Genomic DNA, 18,830 nt, shown 5'->3' with positions numbered 1-18,830 from the left:
TTTTCTGTAAGAACTCTGGGAACTCTTGTTTGTACTTTTCACTTTACCAGCAGGTCTAGAAAAAATGTAGGTCTTTTAGACCAAATATGTTGTGTAAAGACAAAAGTGGCACAAAAAAGTATTTTTAAATTTATGTTTTATCGTACAGCTTTTGAGCAGTGCAGTCACTAAAATTGAAAGTGAAGTTGGAAAGAGGAAGTGAAACCAGCTTCGTTTGAGGCCAGAGTGACATATATGTCAGGTCTTTGCATTGTTAAGTTAGAGCTGGTTGTACATAGTTTATATTCTTACAAAACAGGTTTGGTGCATTCTTGCAATGATTCAAAGTAACCTTCCTTTATTAGGTTTTGTTGAAATAGAAATGTTTGCAACATTTTATACTTTTAAAGCTAAACTGCACATATACTGTTCAGATTCTCCCTTTGTGGCCATTTATGTTTTGCTCTTCCTACCACTCGTTGTGGATTATTAGTTTTTTTCCTCCAGATGTCAGGCACTGGTTATCATATTTCTCATTCCATCTTTGAGTGTAGTAACCTGGAGTTTGTTCTGATCTGAGTATGAAGAAAAAAGCTGTTTGTCCGTTGGTGATGTAATGTCTTCATAGTATACAGCAAAACATAGTGTCTTTGCTTAAACAGTAACTACAATCAACAGCTTTTGTAGCTGTTTGGGGTTTTAGGGTTTATTCAGTCTGGACACATTTGGTTTGCTTAGAGTTTGGCTCGAAACGGGAAAAGCCCGCTTGACGGCGATCTGTATCCAGACCAAACGCAAGGTTCAGGACTCAATCCAGACCAAATGAAGTGGACTTGATTCAAACCAAATGGTTTTTGCAGTCTGATTACACCCACTTTCCTATCTTGCAGCTTTATTTAGTTTAATCAACAGAACGACTCACAGCCTCCATATGCTGACACTTATTTGCTGACTCAGTGTCGTAATCTGAAGATGAAAAACTTTGCTCATCGTTTATGGCCTCAATATGTTTATGGAACTTAAGATAAAATGGAAGTGAAAATATGTAAATCTATTCATATTTCTCTTCTAGAATTTTATTTAACTCAAACATTTTTAACCAAACACACACTGTTAAATAATCAATCATTTAGCATAAATATACTCTGATTATTGAGTTTTGCACTAAGCGTTAATATAAGCTCACTGTGCTAGTTTGAATTATAGCCAGATCAAATTTAGTTTGAGCAGTCATCTGGAAACGTGAGCTAATTTGGTTCAAGTCAGTCAGGAGGAACCGTACTGTGAGAGGTTGATTTCTAAAGATCCTTTTGAAGCCGTCAGTTTAGCACTTTTGCCCTTTTATTGACTTTGTCCTCAAGCTTTTGCAGTGACCTTCTGGATATGGTTTTGCTCTCTCGTCTACAGGCCTGTGGGGCTGCCAAGAGCTGAAACCATATATATACACAATCCTAGTCAGGAGGTCTCTGTGACTCTTCTGTCAATGTTTACATCCAGCAAGCATTTTTACATACCTTCCTTTCACAAAAGTGTAAGTTTCCACAAAGTCTGCAGACGTCTGGACGCTTCATGCTTTGTAAATGATTAATTTTTTCTTATTGCCATAACTTGTAAAACTCCTTTCTTTCCGTTTTTAGGTGATTCCACCAAGAGGGAAGGCATCTTTTAAATTAATTTTCCTCCCATCAAACGAGGGCAATATAGAAAACATGTTATTTATAAACACTTCAGCTCAAGGGCTGCTGTCATATCAGGTCAGTTTACAAATCTTACGACTAGCTTTCCCGTTGAGTTTACCACTTCTTTCTGTTTTAACTTTTATTATCGCATAAATGAAATATTACTGCTCATATGCTTGTTTCATGCCCCCGGTGTGGTCTGAATGAAAAAATCTTGTCTCTGCGAAAATATTGAATCCATTCATTGTGGATTGATTGATTTGGTTAGTTGTAAGCAATTTCAGTAATAAGAAAAAGGAAAAGACGATAAAAATAAAAATACAGACCGGTGGATACAGCGTTACCTCGCTATATTGTGATTTCACTGATTATTTTTCAATGCAATTTTGCATGCTTTTTTATTTATTTTTTATTTATTTTAAATTTGTTTTCAAATTTTGAATGTCTTTTTTGTACAATGCATTGTGTTCTACATCAAGACATTATCAGTCGATCTCCTCCGTGCCGTGTCTGCTGCACAGAGTGCGTTCAGTTTGCCAGAGTTACATAAATCTTTGCTCACCAGCAGACCCTTTTCATTCCATAACACTGGACTTATTTTCCAATCAAGGTTTAAATTTTTTGAGTTTAAACGGGAAAGAAAAATGTGAAATGTTCATATCTGTACAAAAAATGGTATAAAGTGTGCAATGAGGGGTTTTACTGCCCTAAAACATCTGTAATCCTGCTTTAGGGATTTTACCTCTTTCGGGTTATGTATGGAACATAACCTCTGCGATAAACGAGTGAACACTTTATGTCAACTCTATTGAAGATAGTAATTCATAAATTGATTAGCAAGAAAATAAAATGGTGCTATCTTCATGACATAATTGCTTGTACAAACATATTTGGACAGACAAATCACTGTGCACTTGTGCTCACAGTGATGCATGTTCATAATTTGGTTTAGAAATGTTGATTCAGTTTTCACATTTCCGTTTAAAACCAGTTTGTTAGAAGATGAAATAATTTTCTTATAACTGCTAGTTTAAACTGTATTAAGGTTAAACTTTAGAGGAGAAAAACTTACAGAAAAACCTGAAATAAAGGATTATGTTTCTTTAAAGGAATTGGCCAAACAATTGAATAACTAATAATTCAGTTTTTTAATTAATTACTTTTATAACTCATGCCTAATGATTACCCAGTAATATGTGGTGCTATCAAGAATTACATCTTCTGTGTTTATTTACTATCTTCTTTCCAATTCAATTTATTTCAATACTTGCTTCCAACCTAAAAGGATTTTATTTTATCTTTGACCGTTTTATTTTAAGGATTTAGATTTTTGATCATCTGTAATCAATCTAATCACATTTGCGCACATATTTTCCATCTATTAAAGTGGCTGCATAAAACTCATCACAGAAGCCTAATGTTTGGTTTACAGTGAAACCTCAGTTTTAGCTGCATTTCCAAACTGCATGTTTACTCCTCACAGACCGATTTATCCAACACTCGATTTTTATCTATTGTCATTTAGATATCTTATGTTTCATGTCAGAGCTACAGATTCTTTGTCTGCTAACAAAAACTGTGTCTATTTCCAGGTATTTGGTGTGGGAGGTCACCGAGGTTCATTAAAATCTTTCCAAAGAAAGGATAATCTTGTGATATTCCCTCACATCCAAAGCATTAAGCTGACCCAAACGCAGGTAATATAGTGTTTTATTTGTGTACTAGCTCGTGAAAGTTGGGCATAATGGTAAATAGTGTCTTATCATTGGAAACGGCTGATTTCCCTTTCCTACCAGCAAAGATAAACTGGGCTCCACACACATATAGACACTTCAGTTTTTAGAATCACACAAACAAGTACTTTTTTGAATTTTTATTCCTGTAGCAACAATACATTTTTTGTGTTTTGCCATGTACAACCATTTATTTGTACACATTTCACAGTCATGCCTACCTCTCATATCATTTTAGAGTAAGGCTAAGCATGTGCTAGAAGCATCTGAAAGAAGGACTCGCCTCCACAACAGGAAGTGGGGTGGCAGTTGCAAAATTTTAAGAGAGCAGACCTAAAGTTTTCACCATCACGCACACTGCTGCTCAGGCTGGATTTATTTTTCGCATTTAACGCCTTTTTATTTCTGTTAGTAGTTCACAGAATGTTTGCCCGTCCAACTTAAGTTCAGCTTTCTGTCCAATTCTGTCTACCAGCTTTTGTGTTTCTTCTAACATAAATAGTTTTACACAAAAAAAGAGGACATTCAAGGCCTTTTTTTCTGTCCTCTTTTTGCCCAATTGAATTTGACAAAGCTGTGACTTGTTCTCACTTTACAGAGGAAGTGGTTCAGACTACACTTTATTTGGATCTTCTCAGATTGTGACATTGTTGAAAATGTCTGACTTTACCAGCCAGCATGTGAAACTTATGTGTTAGCTGAACCTTTAGAGATCTTCTTAAGTTTTGTCTTAAGGACATGAACCTAAACAAAAAAAGGTAGATTGTGTTATTATAGTAGACTACTCATTAGTACCCCCCAAAGTTTTGTTACATTGAGAAGGTCTTGTAGCGATCTAAAGTTTCAGGTAACATTTGTGTGAAAAATATTTGAGTTAAATTCATTAGTGTCTGTAATGAGTCTAATAAAAAAACTACAAACTCAATACCAAAGCAAATTTCAGAATACCGTAATTTCCGGACTATAAGCCGCTACTTTTGTCCTGCGCTCACAGCCCTGCGGCTTATTCAATGACGCGGCTAATTTGTGGATTTATTTGGCGGCTGCCATGAACGTACTTTCGGTCTCAGAGAATGGGTTGAATGCTTAATCCAACTCCAGGCAACAAGTCAATTATTTTCCAACACACCTCTAAGCTGACAAACAGCATGGACTTGACTTCAGGTTAGGGCTGAAACGATTCCTCGAGTTACTCGAGTTACTCGATTACAAAAATTACTCGAGGCAAAAACTCTGCCTCGAAGCCTCGTTAAATTCCTATGACGCGCACTATACGGGCGGCGCAGGGATCTGATTGTGTCACACGGACCGCTTATTCAGACGGAACTTTTGAATTTAGTTGGCGCGATGGCGGAGAATAGATCTATAAATAAACGGCAGAAATTGTCCAAAGTGTGGGATCATTACACACTTAATAAAGAAGAGAACAAGGTGCAGTGTCTCTACTGCAAAATAGAGCTGGCATACCACAACAGCACATCTTCCATGAATCAGCAACTGAACAGAAGACATCTGCGCGACCGCTGGAACCCCGACGCCTTAGGCGCGGGTCCCGCGCCTGCCGCTGGCAGCAAGCGAGGGGCGGCGTCCGCCGCTCCGCGCCCCCTCCGCGGCGACCAGCGCGGGCGGGCGGCGAGAGCCCCTAGCTGCGGTATTCAGGCGACCGGGCCTGCTTTAAACACTCTAATTTTTTCAAAGTAAATGCTTCGGACCCCGCAGGACACTCAGCTAAGAGCATCGAGGGGGCGCCGAGAGGCAGGGGCTGGGACAGGCGGTAGCTCGCCTTTTGGCGGACCGCGAGGCTTCTTTAAGCATTGCAAAAATAACAAAAGCATTATTTTTACACGAAATATAAACAATGATAATGATCAAATATGTTTTCCTGATTTTTATTTTATTTTGAATGGCCTTCCATTTTGGCGTTGTGCCACCCTTTCAAAGTCTTCTGTCCCCCCCATACAAAATGTTCTTTTCTCAAGACCAACTTAAAAACACCAAAAGTAACATTTGCATCAGAGCGGATCTTTAAAATCAAATGCTTGTTAATTTTACAACCACATCATTTTTGTTATGCATTATTTGTTTTGGTCGTTCAAAAACACACACAAATCGTTTTATCCGATTACTCGATTAATCGATCGATTAAGTGCCAGATTAATCGATTACAAAAAGAATCGATAGCTGCAGCCCTACTTCAGGTCTTAGACACTTCAGTCATGGTTCAACAAAAAGAAACATGCATGCCCAGTCGCATCCCAGAATCCTTTGGTGCCAATAGACCCAACGTGCACGTAATCGCAGCTTTCAAGTTAAAAGCAATCGTTAAAAGCAGCGTGAAAAAATCCACCATCACCAACGGGTTTGGAAAAGCCGGTCAGCTGCGTGACAGAGAGAACAGCGCATGCTCCGGAGTGAATTTACATCAGAGTCACAGTGACACTAGCCCATCTATTTAGCAGCTCCGTAATATACGAGATGATCTTTTAAACGTACGTTTATTATTGTTATGTTATGGTTATTATGAAGCGCCTGTTTGCTCATCATTTTATTTTTAATCTGTGTGGTCAGTGCTTTTTTGTGGCAGAACGAAGCCGGAAGAACGGTTAGGTGAAGGCTAACAGGCGCTAACAACATTTAGCCTGGATGAACATGAATCGATGCGGGAAAAGCTGCAATCTGCAGCTTGGCTGAACGTAAATATGTGGAAATAACATCAGCTTTTATTTTGTCGGGACACGACTGGAAACACAAATCCATGTGATTGTTTGAACTGTTTTTTAAGGATGAGTGACATTCTGCTTTGAAAAGCTCACACCGCCCCACAGCCGGCGTTTGAGCTGGAGACATGTGTTGCTCGTTCACATAGAGCTGCGGGACCGATGGCAGTCTGAAGGCTCCCACACGTAACAACGCATCCGCCCCTCATCCACAAAACGTTCAGTATTAAGTCCGATTGCTCTGGCCAGGGGTGTCGGAGAGGATAGGAAGGGGAGACAAGGAGCCCGCTCGGCGAGTGCGGAGCGCATAAGCATCTGCGGAGCAACAGTGTTTGTTGTGGAAGGAAACTTCTGACGCACGCGCTGCGCTGAGGCGCGCGCTTTTCAGTCGCCGCTGCTTTATTTTACTGGTGTGTTTTTTTTTAACCAGCCCTGTTACTACCATAATGCTGCCGCGACACAAGTGGAAGGAGAGCAGCTCTCCCGTTCTCCTCTCCATCCACTGCTGCTCCTTGCTCATTCTTTAAACACTGACAACAGTGTGGCGAGCCGGGGGTTGGACCCGCCTTTAGCCCCTAAGACTCATGGGAAATGGGGTGTCGCGGATGTAAATTTCCTCATCATAACTGAGGGATGTAATGTTGATTATATGGTTACTGTTTGTAATTTTATGTATGATACCTCAATTGTCAATAAGTAAAAAAAAACTTAAAAAAAAAAAAAACATAACCGAGGAACTTGTGAACAGAAGTGAGGTGCATGCTGTTTGGCAGATGTGGGTGTATTCGAACACATGAGCTGACGCAAGATAAAAATTACACCCAGTCTGAAAGTCAGGACAGGCTTTGTCAGGCTGACGATGTTGCTTAATGCATGCGGCTTTACACTGACGCAGCTTATGTATGTTAAAAAGAAGTTTAAGACGTGAAACTAGGTGGGTGCGGCTTGTAATCGGGTGCGCTCTATAACCCGGAAATTACGGTAATTGCAAACAGCAAGATTCTTTATGTCTTACTCATTACAGTGTAAATGAAAAAAGAAATCTACAGTTTGAACTTGTGTTGGTGCTTATTGTCCTACAGGAAGATGCGTCCAACATCACTATTCTGGGTCTTCTCCTGGAGTGCAGCTTACCCAAGAGTTTGCAGAACAATCCTCAGGTACTTCTCCTTATGTTCTGCATCGTCAGCATTTCAGCATTTGTATATATAATATTATTAACATTAAGGGTGCCCGTTTAGATTGAGAATTTTCCTTGCATTCCTTTACATAAAGATACAGATAAAGCAAAAACAATAGAATGTATATTTGTAACAATCCATGGTCATCAGAGCAATGCAGCCATAGTGGTAGTTACGTTTTAAAAATAACATGTGGTAAAGAAAACTCAAAAAGAAAACATTTTTATTTTTACATTATGTATAGTGTTTTAACTACACACTTCATACACTTTTCTCAGACAGACATGAACATTTTTATACTTGTCTTGTTTAAACTATCAAAGTTAAAACCTTTGTAGTAAAAAAGGTTCAGCATTATAGAATGAAAACAAAGATCTGCTTGCAATGGAAGATGTGCGTAAATTTTACTAGCTGGACACTGGACAGGGTTCACGGCACAGAAATTGATTGAAAATGTCAACCAAGACAACACAGTGCGCTGTTTAGGGAAAAACGCTCTAAAAAAATTGCGAGAGCATGAAAAGGTGAACCATGACATCGCGAGAAAACGCTGTACAAATAAATCCTTTTTTATGATCATAATTCATCTTTATTATGGTCAAGCATCTTGATCCTCTCCTCATGCTTCTAGTTTCTTGTCTTTATTCTCTTCTTTCTTTAGGGGTCGTGCCTCCACAAGGAGGAGCGCCTCAGTATGCAGATTAATCTGTCGGCTCGGGGCGACCGGCCCGCTGACCTGGACAAGCTTAAGCCCTACGTCATTGAGCACATTTTGTTCATGTTTGTCGCTCCTTCTGCATTAGGTGAGTGTGGCTGACCTTTGGTTCCAAAAGCGACCATTAGCAAGTGTGGCAGGAAGTTACAAAGTCACTGCTGTTAAGTGTAAAGTCCAGCTTTGAGCAAAGATTTGATTTGGTGATTAAGCAAATATTGCAAAACCGCAAAATGCTTTTTGTTTTCATATGAATCTTGATACATTTTTTATGAATATATCTGTTTTGCCTTTCAGAAGGGAACGCTAAAGTAGGAGTTTATATGTTAAATTCTGGTGGAAAAAAGCTCTATATAAAGGTGAGCATCATTTTTATCCTTTGTTTAGGTTCATCAGAGCTAGAATGCATAATGATTGCAGTTTCTTAAAGATGTTTTCTTTCTCTGTCTTTCAAGGACATGCAGGTCCTGTCAAAAGTAGAGATCAACCTGGACATCAATCAAGTTCTTCTCATACCAGAGGCAAAAAACTTCACAGAAGTAGCTGCTTTCTCATGTAAAGGTATTTTTACTCTCATTGTACATGTACATTTTCCATTAACTCCTAAAGCAATTTATTGAGAGGTAAATCTTTTGGTTTGTGTTTTTTTTTCCACCAGGTTCTTTGTCAGGCCATGGACAGAAATGCATAAATCATATCAGTTTAAAAATAATGGTAAATCGGACAACCTACAACTTCCCTGGAGTACATATTACACACAGGTAAGTAGAGGAAGTTGGCCTCATTTGTGCTCGACTGATGACCTGTAACGCAACAAAATGCTAGCTAACAGTGTTTGTTGGTGCTTTCTGCAGATGGAGGGTGGCGGACCTGTTCAGTCTTTTTCAGGTCAAACAGAAAAATGCTAACGAGGTGGACGTATGGTTCACCAATCCTCTCCATGTGCCGCTCACTGTGTTGAATGCCAGCCTTTCAGAGAAGCTGCAGGGCTTAGTGAAGGTGGGCCTGGGTGTGTCCTGTGGGAATGGAAGATGTTGGAAAATGTTGTTTAGCCAATTCACTTTGTGCATGTGGATTCCTACTATACTTGTTCAGCCATTTTTAGTTGAATGTTTGGTGCAGATTTTAACATATGGTCTCTGTCGCCCCCTGTCTGTCAGGTGATGAACTTCAGCAGGCCTCTGAGAGTTCCCTCTGGCTGCTGGCATATTCTATCCCTCCAGCTGCTAAACACAGCCGTGCCCATCAACCAGATGTTGACCCTGAGTCTGGATACTACCCTGGGCACCACGCTGCATATTCCTCTCTACTTCCATACTACTTCTTCCAAGGTACACTATTGTCTCTAATGTGTAAAGTAGTGAGATCATGAGGAGATGTGAGAAATAAACCCAAAGTGGCTGTGTGCCGTCAGGGGGAAGTGGTGTTTGAGGCTGAAGGAGAGTGCGGACACCATTGTCCTCTCAGATTATCTGAAAAAGGTGAAACTGATCAACTCAAATTCTTTTATCGCTAAAAACAGCAACTTCATTTCTGGAGATATTTTGTTTTTTAATTTTATTTCGACTGAATGTCCTTTAGGTCACTCGGAGTGGCAGCGCTCTCTTCTCCCAGACTTTTCCTCCTCATCCTGGGCGGTGGACAGCAAGCTGGCCTCTGAGCTGTGCTCCCAGTGGCAGAGTTGTGAAAACAAACCCTCGTGCAGGTGCAACACAGACTCATGAACACATGTGCTTCATGCTTCGTCCCACAGAGTTGATATCATAGCTAAAATTGATACTTTTGTCTTTCTAGGTGGCCTAGACTCACAGTTGAACCATCCTCTACTCTAGACTTTGGAGCCACAGCGGTCAATGAAAGCAAAGTGGGTAACTTTTACTAACTAACTGAATATATTTTGTAGTTACAGATGTTTGCATAATATGTAAGGAATGTATTTTTCCAGGTAAAGGGATTAACTCTGAAGAATCCCTCGTCGTCTGTTGTGTCTGTGGAGATTCGAATCCTCTCCCTCTACCCTTCTCCTTTAGAAGCTTTGGACCTACTAAACAAATGGTAAAATATTTTGTTGATATTACAGAAAACTAACTTCTAAAGTTTAAATGTTTGGTCTGAGTGTTTCCTTTGTTTTTGTCTAACAGGTTTGAAATAAATCCCCTCAACGTCAACATCAGTACATCAGAATTTTTACTGCTGGCGCCTCCCCCTAAGGTAGAACTGTTTTTATTGAACAAATACCTATTTAGTCATTCTTCTGTTGTGCTTGGTTCAGCGCTAATCCAGCATATGTAATCTGTCTTTCTTCAAAGACGATTGAGAACGAAGGAGCATTAGACATTAGACCAGAGGGAGTTCTTCGTCTGTTGCTGCAGCCGTGGGAGGTCAGGGAAGTGTCAGTGGTCTTCACCCCCTCAGAACACAAACCCACCACCACTATTCTTGTTATCAGGTATCATTCATCTTTATGTTATATATTTTATAAGTTTCTTTTAAAAAATACACTGGTTCCTAGCTAAAACGTTGTTCACCTTTCGTGGAATTTTTTTTTTTTTTTTTGCTAGTTTTTTTGTTTTGTTCCTACAGCGCACCATTTGCTGCGTCCGGATTGGCTGTTGAGCTTGTCAGTCAACCTTCTTTGTGCCGTGTTTCCTGTACAGAATGTGCGCAGTTTGCCACATCTACATAAATCTTTCTATAGTACTACACTTAGTCTTCTATGACGGTTAGAACTAAGAAAGAAACGTGAAAAAGTCTGTGTGGGGGTGGGGGGTGGGTAAACAACCTTAAAACATCTATAATGTATTATTTTGGATTTCACATATTGCGGGTATTTTTAGTACATAAGCTTTGCAATAATAGAGGGAACACTGTATATCAAAATTATAATTAATCCCACTTTGTTACAGTGTGTTTGAAATAAGTGCAATTGGACTGAATTTGCTGGATGATGTCCAATAATGTTGGACTTGAAGTGAAAAACAGACATTGAGTCTATTGAACCATTTGAGTTGGTTTCATTGACACAAAATGAATTCATGATACGCTGGGTGAAAGTTGAAAATGTAGTGGTCTCAACAAAACAGGCAAATATTTTCAAATAAAAGTGAAGATATGTTTAGCATGCATAGTGTAGGTCACCTGAGAGCCGGTTTAGCTCGTGCTGGTTTGCGGTGCCTTCCATCCGTGAAACCCCGGTTCAACTCCGGGCTGCTCCCTGTTCCCTTCTCTACTTCTATGCTGGTCCCAAGCCCGGTTGCTTTGAGAGGGTTGCGTCAGGAAGGGCATCCGGCGTAAAACATTGCCAAATTTCCCATGTGACTCGTTCGCTGTGGCGACCCCAGATGGGAAAAGCCGAAAGAGAAACAGTGTAGGTCACCTGAAGGTCACTGTACAGGTGAAATGTTTGACTTTCTTTCTGCACATTCTGCATCTACATTTGCCCCTTTCGTATAAAAATCTCAATGCAACCAAGCTTTAGTCATGACCATCCTTTATCTGAAAGAGTTCTGACTCCATTCTTTCACAGATGAAGATTTCTGCCTCTGTTGGTTTTACCCTGAGTCATTTTTAGCACTGCTATCAAATTTAGTTTTGAAATCTGTTGCATTCTTGTAGTGGAACCCTCACATCTCTGTTTATAACTAAAATGGAAGAGAGCATGTGATCTTAAGTTTTTTTTTTTATATCAACACTTTCTTTGTTTTTTCTTTTGAAAACAGTGCTTTCAATATTTATCTCTTTAGCTTGCAGACTTTTACAGGTTGATTGGTAAACACACCAAGGTGTGTTGCAGTGATTTGTGTCTTTGCCTTCCAGGAACAACCTGACTGTCTTTGACATGGTGACAGTGAAAGGTCACGGAGCCAAAGAGCTGCTGAGAGTTGGAGGCAAGCTGCCCGGCCCAGCGGCCTCCTTACGCTTCAATGTTCCTCAGTCAACTCTGATGGATTGTCGAGATGGTGAGATTTTAGTCTGAACCTGAGGATTCCTTTTTTGTGGAAAACATCAGAATGAGTTATGTTATTGCATCCTTCCATCAGGTCTGCGCAGCAGCAGCAAGCCCCTTTTTGCCATCAGAAAGAGTTTCAAGGTGGAGAACGCAGGACAGCTTCCTCTGACCGTCATTTCCATGAACATTAATGGTTACAAGTGTCAGGGGTTTGGCTTCGAGGTGCTGCAGTGTCCTTCCTTCAGCCTTGAGCAGAACACCTCCTCTGAGATCACTATAGCGTATGTCAAACATCACGCCATACACTCGGTTTCAGCACCTGACTTCCTGGAAGCTGACGGCTCCTGTTTGGTTGATTTTCAGGTTTACTCCAGACTTCACCTCCTCCTGGGTCATTCGGGACCTTACCCTTGTGACCTCCCGCGGCACCACCTTTCCTTTCACCCTCAATGTGACGCTCCCCCACCACATGCTGCCGCTCTGTGCCCAGGTGGTGCCTGGCCCCAGCTGGGAGGAAACCTTCTGGGTGGTCACCCTCATATTCACGTGGTTAGAAGCTCTCAGTGTTATTTAAATTAGCTAGACTTTTATTTTTCCAATGACTTATAGGGTCAAATGATCTCAAAATTATTTTCTTTTGCAGCTTCTCCTTGTTTGGTGTGTGTCTGATGGCTTTTTATCAGGCACAGTATATCCTCACGGAGTTCTCAACACCTAGCTTAAGGAGCAACCACACCTCTGCCCTGTCCCGGGACAACGGCTCCGTCAACAATGTTACACCCAACGGAGTAAAGTATGTACAGCTACTCTATTAAGTTCAGAAACATCACACACATGCAAATATTTATTGTGTGAAACGTGTCATTTATTTATTCTGCAGTAAAACAAAGGGAAGTTGCAAGACTTATGTGGACACTTGTCACACATCTGACAAGGGGAAGGGGCGTGGCTCGCCAGTGTTAGCCAACACCCCTGCCCTTCGCCCACAATCCTCCAAGAAGAGCTCCTCTGTCTCTCCATCCCAGCAGCCAAAGAAACACAAAGTCTCCCTCTATTACTCCAAGTACAAGTCCAGCACCTCCACCGCTGCAGCCGCCTCAGTGGATGAAGAGCATGAAGAGCTGACTCCTGAAAGTCCTCTCACTCCAGACCCCTGCAACAATAACCCTGCTTTCATTGATGAGCTGGACAATAAGGCAGACGATCTCCAGAGCTCTATGGAGGAAATGGTGTCAGCAGCCGGTATGTTTCCCATGGAAATCCCTGCTGAGTTCCCCACAGACGCCTCTCTGGATCCAGGATCCAGACCCGTTCTGCTGTTTTACAGTCCTTTGGACAGGAGCTGCACAGAGCACTATGCACAAAAAATGGATTCTGAAAAAAGGGACAATTCTGAGCCAGAGGTAAGGAAACGCTGCTGGATCTATTCCTCCATGTGTTTTTCTCTGTTTGAAGGTCCCTCAAACTCTGTAATTACAGACAAATATTCCCAACTCCCTTTTTTGGTTTTAGGTAATAGAAGAAAGCAAAGGCCAGAAAAAGAAGGGACAAGGTACAGAGATGTTCCCGACAACAGGAAATAAATCAAAGAAGAGTCGCAGAAAAACCGAAAATGCTTCCAGGTGTTGTATTGCTTCCTGATATGGGTTCAGTTCAAATAAAAAAGCTGTCTAAATAAAATTTCAACAAATACTGTGAATTTCTGTTTGTCTCTGCAGCGCCCCTGAGCTCAATGGGCTGCTAACATCAGAGAGAGACAAAGAGACAGAGTGGAAAACAGGCGACCACGGTGTCTGTGGAACCCGCAGCAGGAACCGGTGCAGCTTCAAAGCAGACGACCTGAAACCAGGACTGAATTCAGAGAACTTCCACAAACAGAATGGTACGTATCCACCTTCTATGTTCCAGCAACTGCCAGAAGTTCTCACTAAACGGAGCTTGGCATCCCCTCAGCTTTATTTATTAAACTTCAAAGTACTTTATAGAAACAAAGATTTTAACTGCAGTAAAGTGATGATAAAATGAAAAATTGTAGGAGTATTTGGTGTTATTAAAAGAGCACAAAATGTATTCCTATTTATTCACAGCCTTGAAAGTGGGTTATTAAAACCAACTTATTAACCCCATAAAAAGCAGTAGTGGTTCGTTGGTGCTTTTTTTCTTTTTCAGGGTAAAATCTCCTTTCATTGTGGGAATTTCTAAATGTATTAATGACAGTTCCACTTTTGTTCCTTTTAAATCATTGCTTCTGTTTTTGTTAGCTCAACTTTATTGGTTTTGAGTGGAATTCTCCCAAAAATAAATAGAAATCTAATCAAGTTGTGTTGGATCCTAATCTGAGTTGTGTAACTTGTGAATCAAAATGGAATCGGGTCAGTACTTGGACGGCCATATCCAGCCCCACACAGCACAATGTCTAATTTATCAAGCTACTTTGGCTGTGAAATATGTTTTATATCAAAGTTTGTAACTAATTTCAGGATTTAAATTAGAAATGATTTTTTTTGTAAATGGATAAAATTAACTTAGATTTACTTCTGTCACCATGAGGTTTGACGACTTCCACATATGATGCCATCTGTTAGTCTCTGGCTTTAAATCCAAAAAGGAGGACATTTCGCTGAAACCTGATCCACCTGATGGAACTTATGGCTTTAACCACAATGACGCCCTTTGATTTCCAACAGGTGTGTGTCCTGCTCGCACTCACAGAAAGTGCCAAGCTCAGCGGCGTGCCGACGGCGTCTGCGAGTCGGGTTCGGACTCGGGCAGCTCCACAGGCAGTTCCAGGACCAGCAGAGGGAGCTGGGGCAGCTGGAGCAGCGCCAGCAGCATAGAAGGAGACAAGGAGCACAGTGCACGAGGACAAACCTGCTCTACCTCATCCAGAAAACGTACGAGGCACCACATGCTTTTTTGTTCATGAGATATTCTGTGTTATAATACATTTTTGAAGTAATCAATTATTGGGTTTTTGTCCAAATTCTAAAATAAAATCACCATCAATTGTTGCAGTTTGGTCTGTTTAGATGATCTCTTTTTGCTCTTTCAGGAGACTCTATGCAGTACAATAGCTACTCTCAAGAAAGAGACTACCAGACGGTGAACGCAAACTACAAGACTTTAAGGTATTAGCAGCTAAATAAAGCTTGATTAGATCGTTGTGCATCTATGTTACAAATCCCTGCAGAATCTCAGCCCATAGGAAGAAAGCCATGCCCACTCTTTTAAAATGACACACACACACACACACACAGACTTAAATTTGCTAAGTTGATGGTGGATCTTGCTGGTCTTTGCCTTCGATGTCCCCAGCATGAACAGCCTATACCATAACGACGCGTGCCAAAGCCCAGAGACTCCAGCTCCCAGCTTCATGCCAAGTTTTGCTGCTGTTGCTGCTGGAATGGACAAAAACATGGGTAAAGACAGCAGCGTGAAGTTTTGTGTAAACACACACAATTTTTGTCTTTTCTCTGTTGCGTTGATGGAGTTTATGTTCTCTTCCAGAACAAAGCGGTCAGTACCCACCTGGAGAGCCTTTTTCAGCGTTATCCATCCCTCTAACCAACGAGTTCAGATACAACACCACTGAAGCTCTGCCTTACATCGCTCAGCCTGCAGCCTCTGGGTCCTATAATGGGTACGAGCAAAACAATCCATGTTTATCTAAGTCAGCTCCTGGTGCTTGGAATAAAGAGGAGTGGGACAAATGTGTTGCGGTGTAAATGTCATAGATCTTAAGATGTTTTTCTTCTGTTGCTAAACTGTTTTATTTCTACAGGTTTACATGGAGCAGTGCAAACAGGAATGGCAACAATCCCCCCAACTACACAGGTACACGATTTCTTTGGTTGCCTGATATGTTTGTGTAAAACATTGTGTTTGATCTATTTTTGATTAAAAAATATATATATAGATAAAATGTTTTCACCTTAATAAGCAAATATTCTCAGACTCGGTTTTATAAAATCTTTTTTGGAGACCTTTTCAATATTTACAATTTTAGTAATACTTAGATTGTGTGGGTTCGGTTAATGAAACACTGAGTTGCTTTGGACTTTAGATTTGGGATTTATTTATCCATTTTTTAAAAACTTTTTAAATTGTAAGTCTTTCCCTTTTTTTCTTCTTTGGTTAATTTGAGGTAGCACAGATGAAATAAAACCCTTTTTTCTGGATCATAAGACTTCATTTGGACATGACAAAATCCTTTCTATAATTCTGTTTTCAGTTTAGATTAACTTTGTCATCTGCCACTTTTATTCTATGTTGAAAAATATTGAGGCAGGATTTAGGATGGACAGATGAGAAAAAGATCTCATTTTCTGTGTCTATATATTTGTTTGTTTATCTTTAGTTTACCGGTATATTGACCCGAGGTTTACCGGGACTCTTTACTGTTGAATGATGTAAACATCTATGTTGATGGTTGAGCTTTAGAAGAACTAACTATTTCTAATGCAGCCCCTCTGGCAGTCCAGGTCATTGCTTACAGGGGGGCAAAATTGTGTTTTTCATTCACCAATTGTGCAAAAAAAAAAGTCTATAATGTTCATCATAGACCCACTTCAGATGTGAGAGACAGAATGAACAAAAGTAGACGAAGAGCTATCTCGGGACACCAGGGACAAGCTTGTTCACCTGATCAAGACTGAGATGAACAATAAACAAGCCGCTTGATGAGAAGAGATCAACTGATGGAGCAATTATTAGAAAATGAAAGAAATACAAGATCACAGACAATCTCCCTCCACCTGGGTCTGTGTGCAAGATCTCCCCTGGTGGGGTACAAATACATGAGAACGTTCAATGACCTGAAGAGAGCAGGGCCAAATTAGCAGCTACAGTGTGAAAAAGAAAAACTAGTGAAAACCTACAGAAAACGTTTGATTTCTGCCATTGACAATTAGAGTTACATTATAAATTTAAGGTATAAATATTGAGGTGACCTTTTGTTTTAGACTAAATATTTCTTTTCTGCACCTTTGTGCACATAAACTCACCACATAAAATCATACCGTGTGATTCCTGGATTGTTTTTTCTACATTCTTTCGCTCACAGTTGAAATGTTTCTGTGATGATTAGGACAGACCTATCACTTATTTGAATGGAACAGCTTGCAGAATCATAAGTCAAATGAGGCTTTGGGTCAACTATGATCACAGAAAATCGTCTCGTGTCACATTTGTTGCTACCGGTACACAAATTCAGATTCACGTTTCTGTCCGTTCTGCTCAGTTTACTCGGTCTATACAATAATAATTCATGTGTCTTTTCTACCATTGGATTTTAAAAACAAGAACTCAATGAGGCATAAGATTATCAGGTTTGTTTCCTTTTGTTTTTATTTTAGACAACGGAGGCTTTTCCGGTTGTTTTCCTCACCAAGAGAGCCGCGACATTCGAGGTAATCAGCCCAGCTGGAATGAGGAGCAACCTCGGAAACCGCCCACAACCTGGAACTCTGCGGCCTGTGTGGGCAGCAAGGTAACCTTTTGCAACATCTGACTCCTCACAGTCACCTGCTAAATTCAAGCGTATAAAAATAGAGCATTGTTAACTCATTAAAAGGCACTGCACTGACTAAAATCCAAATATATTTCACTTAAACCATATCCCCGGTCTTTTATGATCTATTTAATGGGGACAGTGCACATTCATGAACATCTATCTGCACAGTGATAGATTTAAATGTGACAGATTATAGCAATTATGCTAATTTACATAATTGATTCCAGTTTACTAAACATCTCAATGGATTCTGCTTCTGCAATTACAATTTCTTTTATTTGTCTTTTTTTTCTTCTTCTTTTTTGTAAGTGTAGGTAAATGAACAGTCAATCCTGGAAAACACTTATATCTATGACCAGCTTTTAAATTTAAATCTGGAAAATCCATTTGCAAATTCAAAAGAGTGTTATTTTTGTATTTTATTTAAAAATATTTTTTTTATCTTTTTCCCATTTTAATCAGAAATGCTGTGAAATTAAACATTTGGCATGAAAAAAAGACTGTATTCTCATTTCTAAAAACTACATGGTCCTTGATTTTTATTTTTATTTTTTTCACATTTTCTGACCCAACAAGCATCGTAGTTGAACGTTTGACCAATAAGGCAATTCCAAGTTAAGATTGAGTTAATTTTGACAGCATAAAAAAACTGTCATCCCAGTTGTAAAATATTTCAAGGACTTTGAAATATTGCGATTTAATGCCAGAAAATCAGTAATTCCTAATCATTGAAAATACTTTCAGCAAAGAGCCTATTGTGTGGATTTGCTCTCATCAATGTTATTTTCCTCAGCCGTTCTTCCCAGCGACCCGCAGCCTGTCACCCATGTCAAGCCTGTTCGGGTCCATCTGGACCCCTCAGAGCGAGCCGTACCAACGCCACTTCCAGCCCGATCGACCAGGACCAATGTCCCCTGTGTTCCCAGCCACACCCATCACACCACCGCACTCTCCCTTCAGCCGGGGGCCCGGGGCTCCTTATGGTCCAATCCAGTACCCCGGCTTCAACCCGTTCGGCCCCCACATGAACCTGGACATCTGGAACTCTTCCTCCAACCGCAGCTCCAACTCGCAGCTCTCCAATGACTCCGGCTACTGCGGAGATGTTTAGGAAAGAGAACTAAGAACGCATACCTTAACAGTAACTGCAAACACGTGAATCCTTGACAAAGAAAGGAAATAAAAATGAATGTTCTTTTATCAGTGATGGGGAAAATGTGAAAATTTCTTTTATGTTCCAATTTTCAAACGTTAAATGTTGTGAGAGGTCAAACATTTGTTGTATATTTTTCTAGATGTTTTGCAGTTTTGATCATGGAAAATAAAGAAAAAGGACCTGGTTTGCTTCTAAATGACATTACAAAA

The 18,830-nt window shown here is 40.2% G+C and overlaps 1 protein-coding gene across 3 annotated transcripts in view; it reads left to right on the top strand.

Moving 5' to 3' along the window:
* Positions 1–18,830, top strand: part of tmem131l (transmembrane 131 like) — a 25,751-nt gene extending 6,921 nt beyond the window's left edge. For 2 of the 3 annotated variants that reach the window (XM_023958195.2, XM_023958198.2), the window contains exons 5-34: positions 1,387–1,510; positions 1,617–1,733; positions 3,251–3,355; positions 7,191–7,268; positions 7,951–8,092; positions 8,299–8,360; positions 8,457–8,562; positions 8,660–8,762; positions 8,856–9,000; positions 9,162–9,332; positions 9,416–9,482; positions 9,583–9,706; positions 9,796–9,865; positions 9,947–10,056; positions 10,143–10,212; positions 10,311–10,450; positions 11,818–11,960; positions 12,042–12,231; positions 12,314–12,499; positions 12,594–12,743; positions 12,831–13,353; positions 13,463–13,572; positions 13,669–13,832; positions 14,638–14,844; positions 15,003–15,078; positions 15,266–15,372; positions 15,461–15,593; positions 15,735–15,787; positions 17,308–17,441; positions 18,259–18,830. In XM_023958195.2, the coding sequence (XP_023813963.1) occupies positions 1,387–1,510; positions 1,617–1,733; positions 3,251–3,355; positions 7,191–7,268; positions 7,951–8,092; positions 8,299–8,360; positions 8,457–8,562; positions 8,660–8,762; positions 8,856–9,000; positions 9,162–9,332; positions 9,416–9,482; positions 9,583–9,706; positions 9,796–9,865; positions 9,947–10,056; positions 10,143–10,212; positions 10,311–10,450; positions 11,818–11,960; positions 12,042–12,231; positions 12,314–12,499; positions 12,594–12,743; positions 12,831–13,353; positions 13,463–13,572; positions 13,669–13,832; positions 14,638–14,844; positions 15,003–15,078; positions 15,266–15,372; positions 15,461–15,593; positions 15,735–15,787; positions 17,308–17,441; positions 18,259–18,576 (4,228 nt within the window). In that variant the 3' untranslated portion in view covers positions 18,577–18,830. The remainder of the gene's footprint in view (positions 1–1,386; positions 1,511–1,616; positions 1,734–3,250; positions 3,356–7,190; positions 7,269–7,950; positions 8,093–8,298; positions 8,361–8,456; positions 8,563–8,659; positions 8,763–8,855; positions 9,001–9,161; positions 9,333–9,415; positions 9,483–9,582; positions 9,707–9,795; positions 9,866–9,946; positions 10,057–10,142; positions 10,213–10,310; positions 10,451–11,817; positions 11,961–12,041; positions 12,232–12,313; positions 12,500–12,593; positions 12,744–12,830; positions 13,354–13,462; positions 13,573–13,668; positions 13,833–14,637; positions 14,845–15,002; positions 15,079–15,265; positions 15,373–15,460; positions 15,594–15,734; positions 15,788–17,307; positions 17,442–18,258) is intronic. The other variant, XM_023958207.2, reaches the window with a different exon arrangement.

The sequence above is a fragment of the Oryzias latipes genome, chromosome 1, assembly GCF_053564925.1.
Source record: "Oryzias latipes strain Hd-rR chromosome 1, Olatipes_Hd-rR_3.1".
Classification (NCBI taxonomy): domain Eukaryota; kingdom Metazoa; phylum Chordata; class Actinopteri; order Beloniformes; family Adrianichthyidae; genus Oryzias; species Oryzias latipes.
Note: the sequence above shows the minus strand (reverse complement) of the source record. Positions and strands in the feature narration are given on the sequence as shown.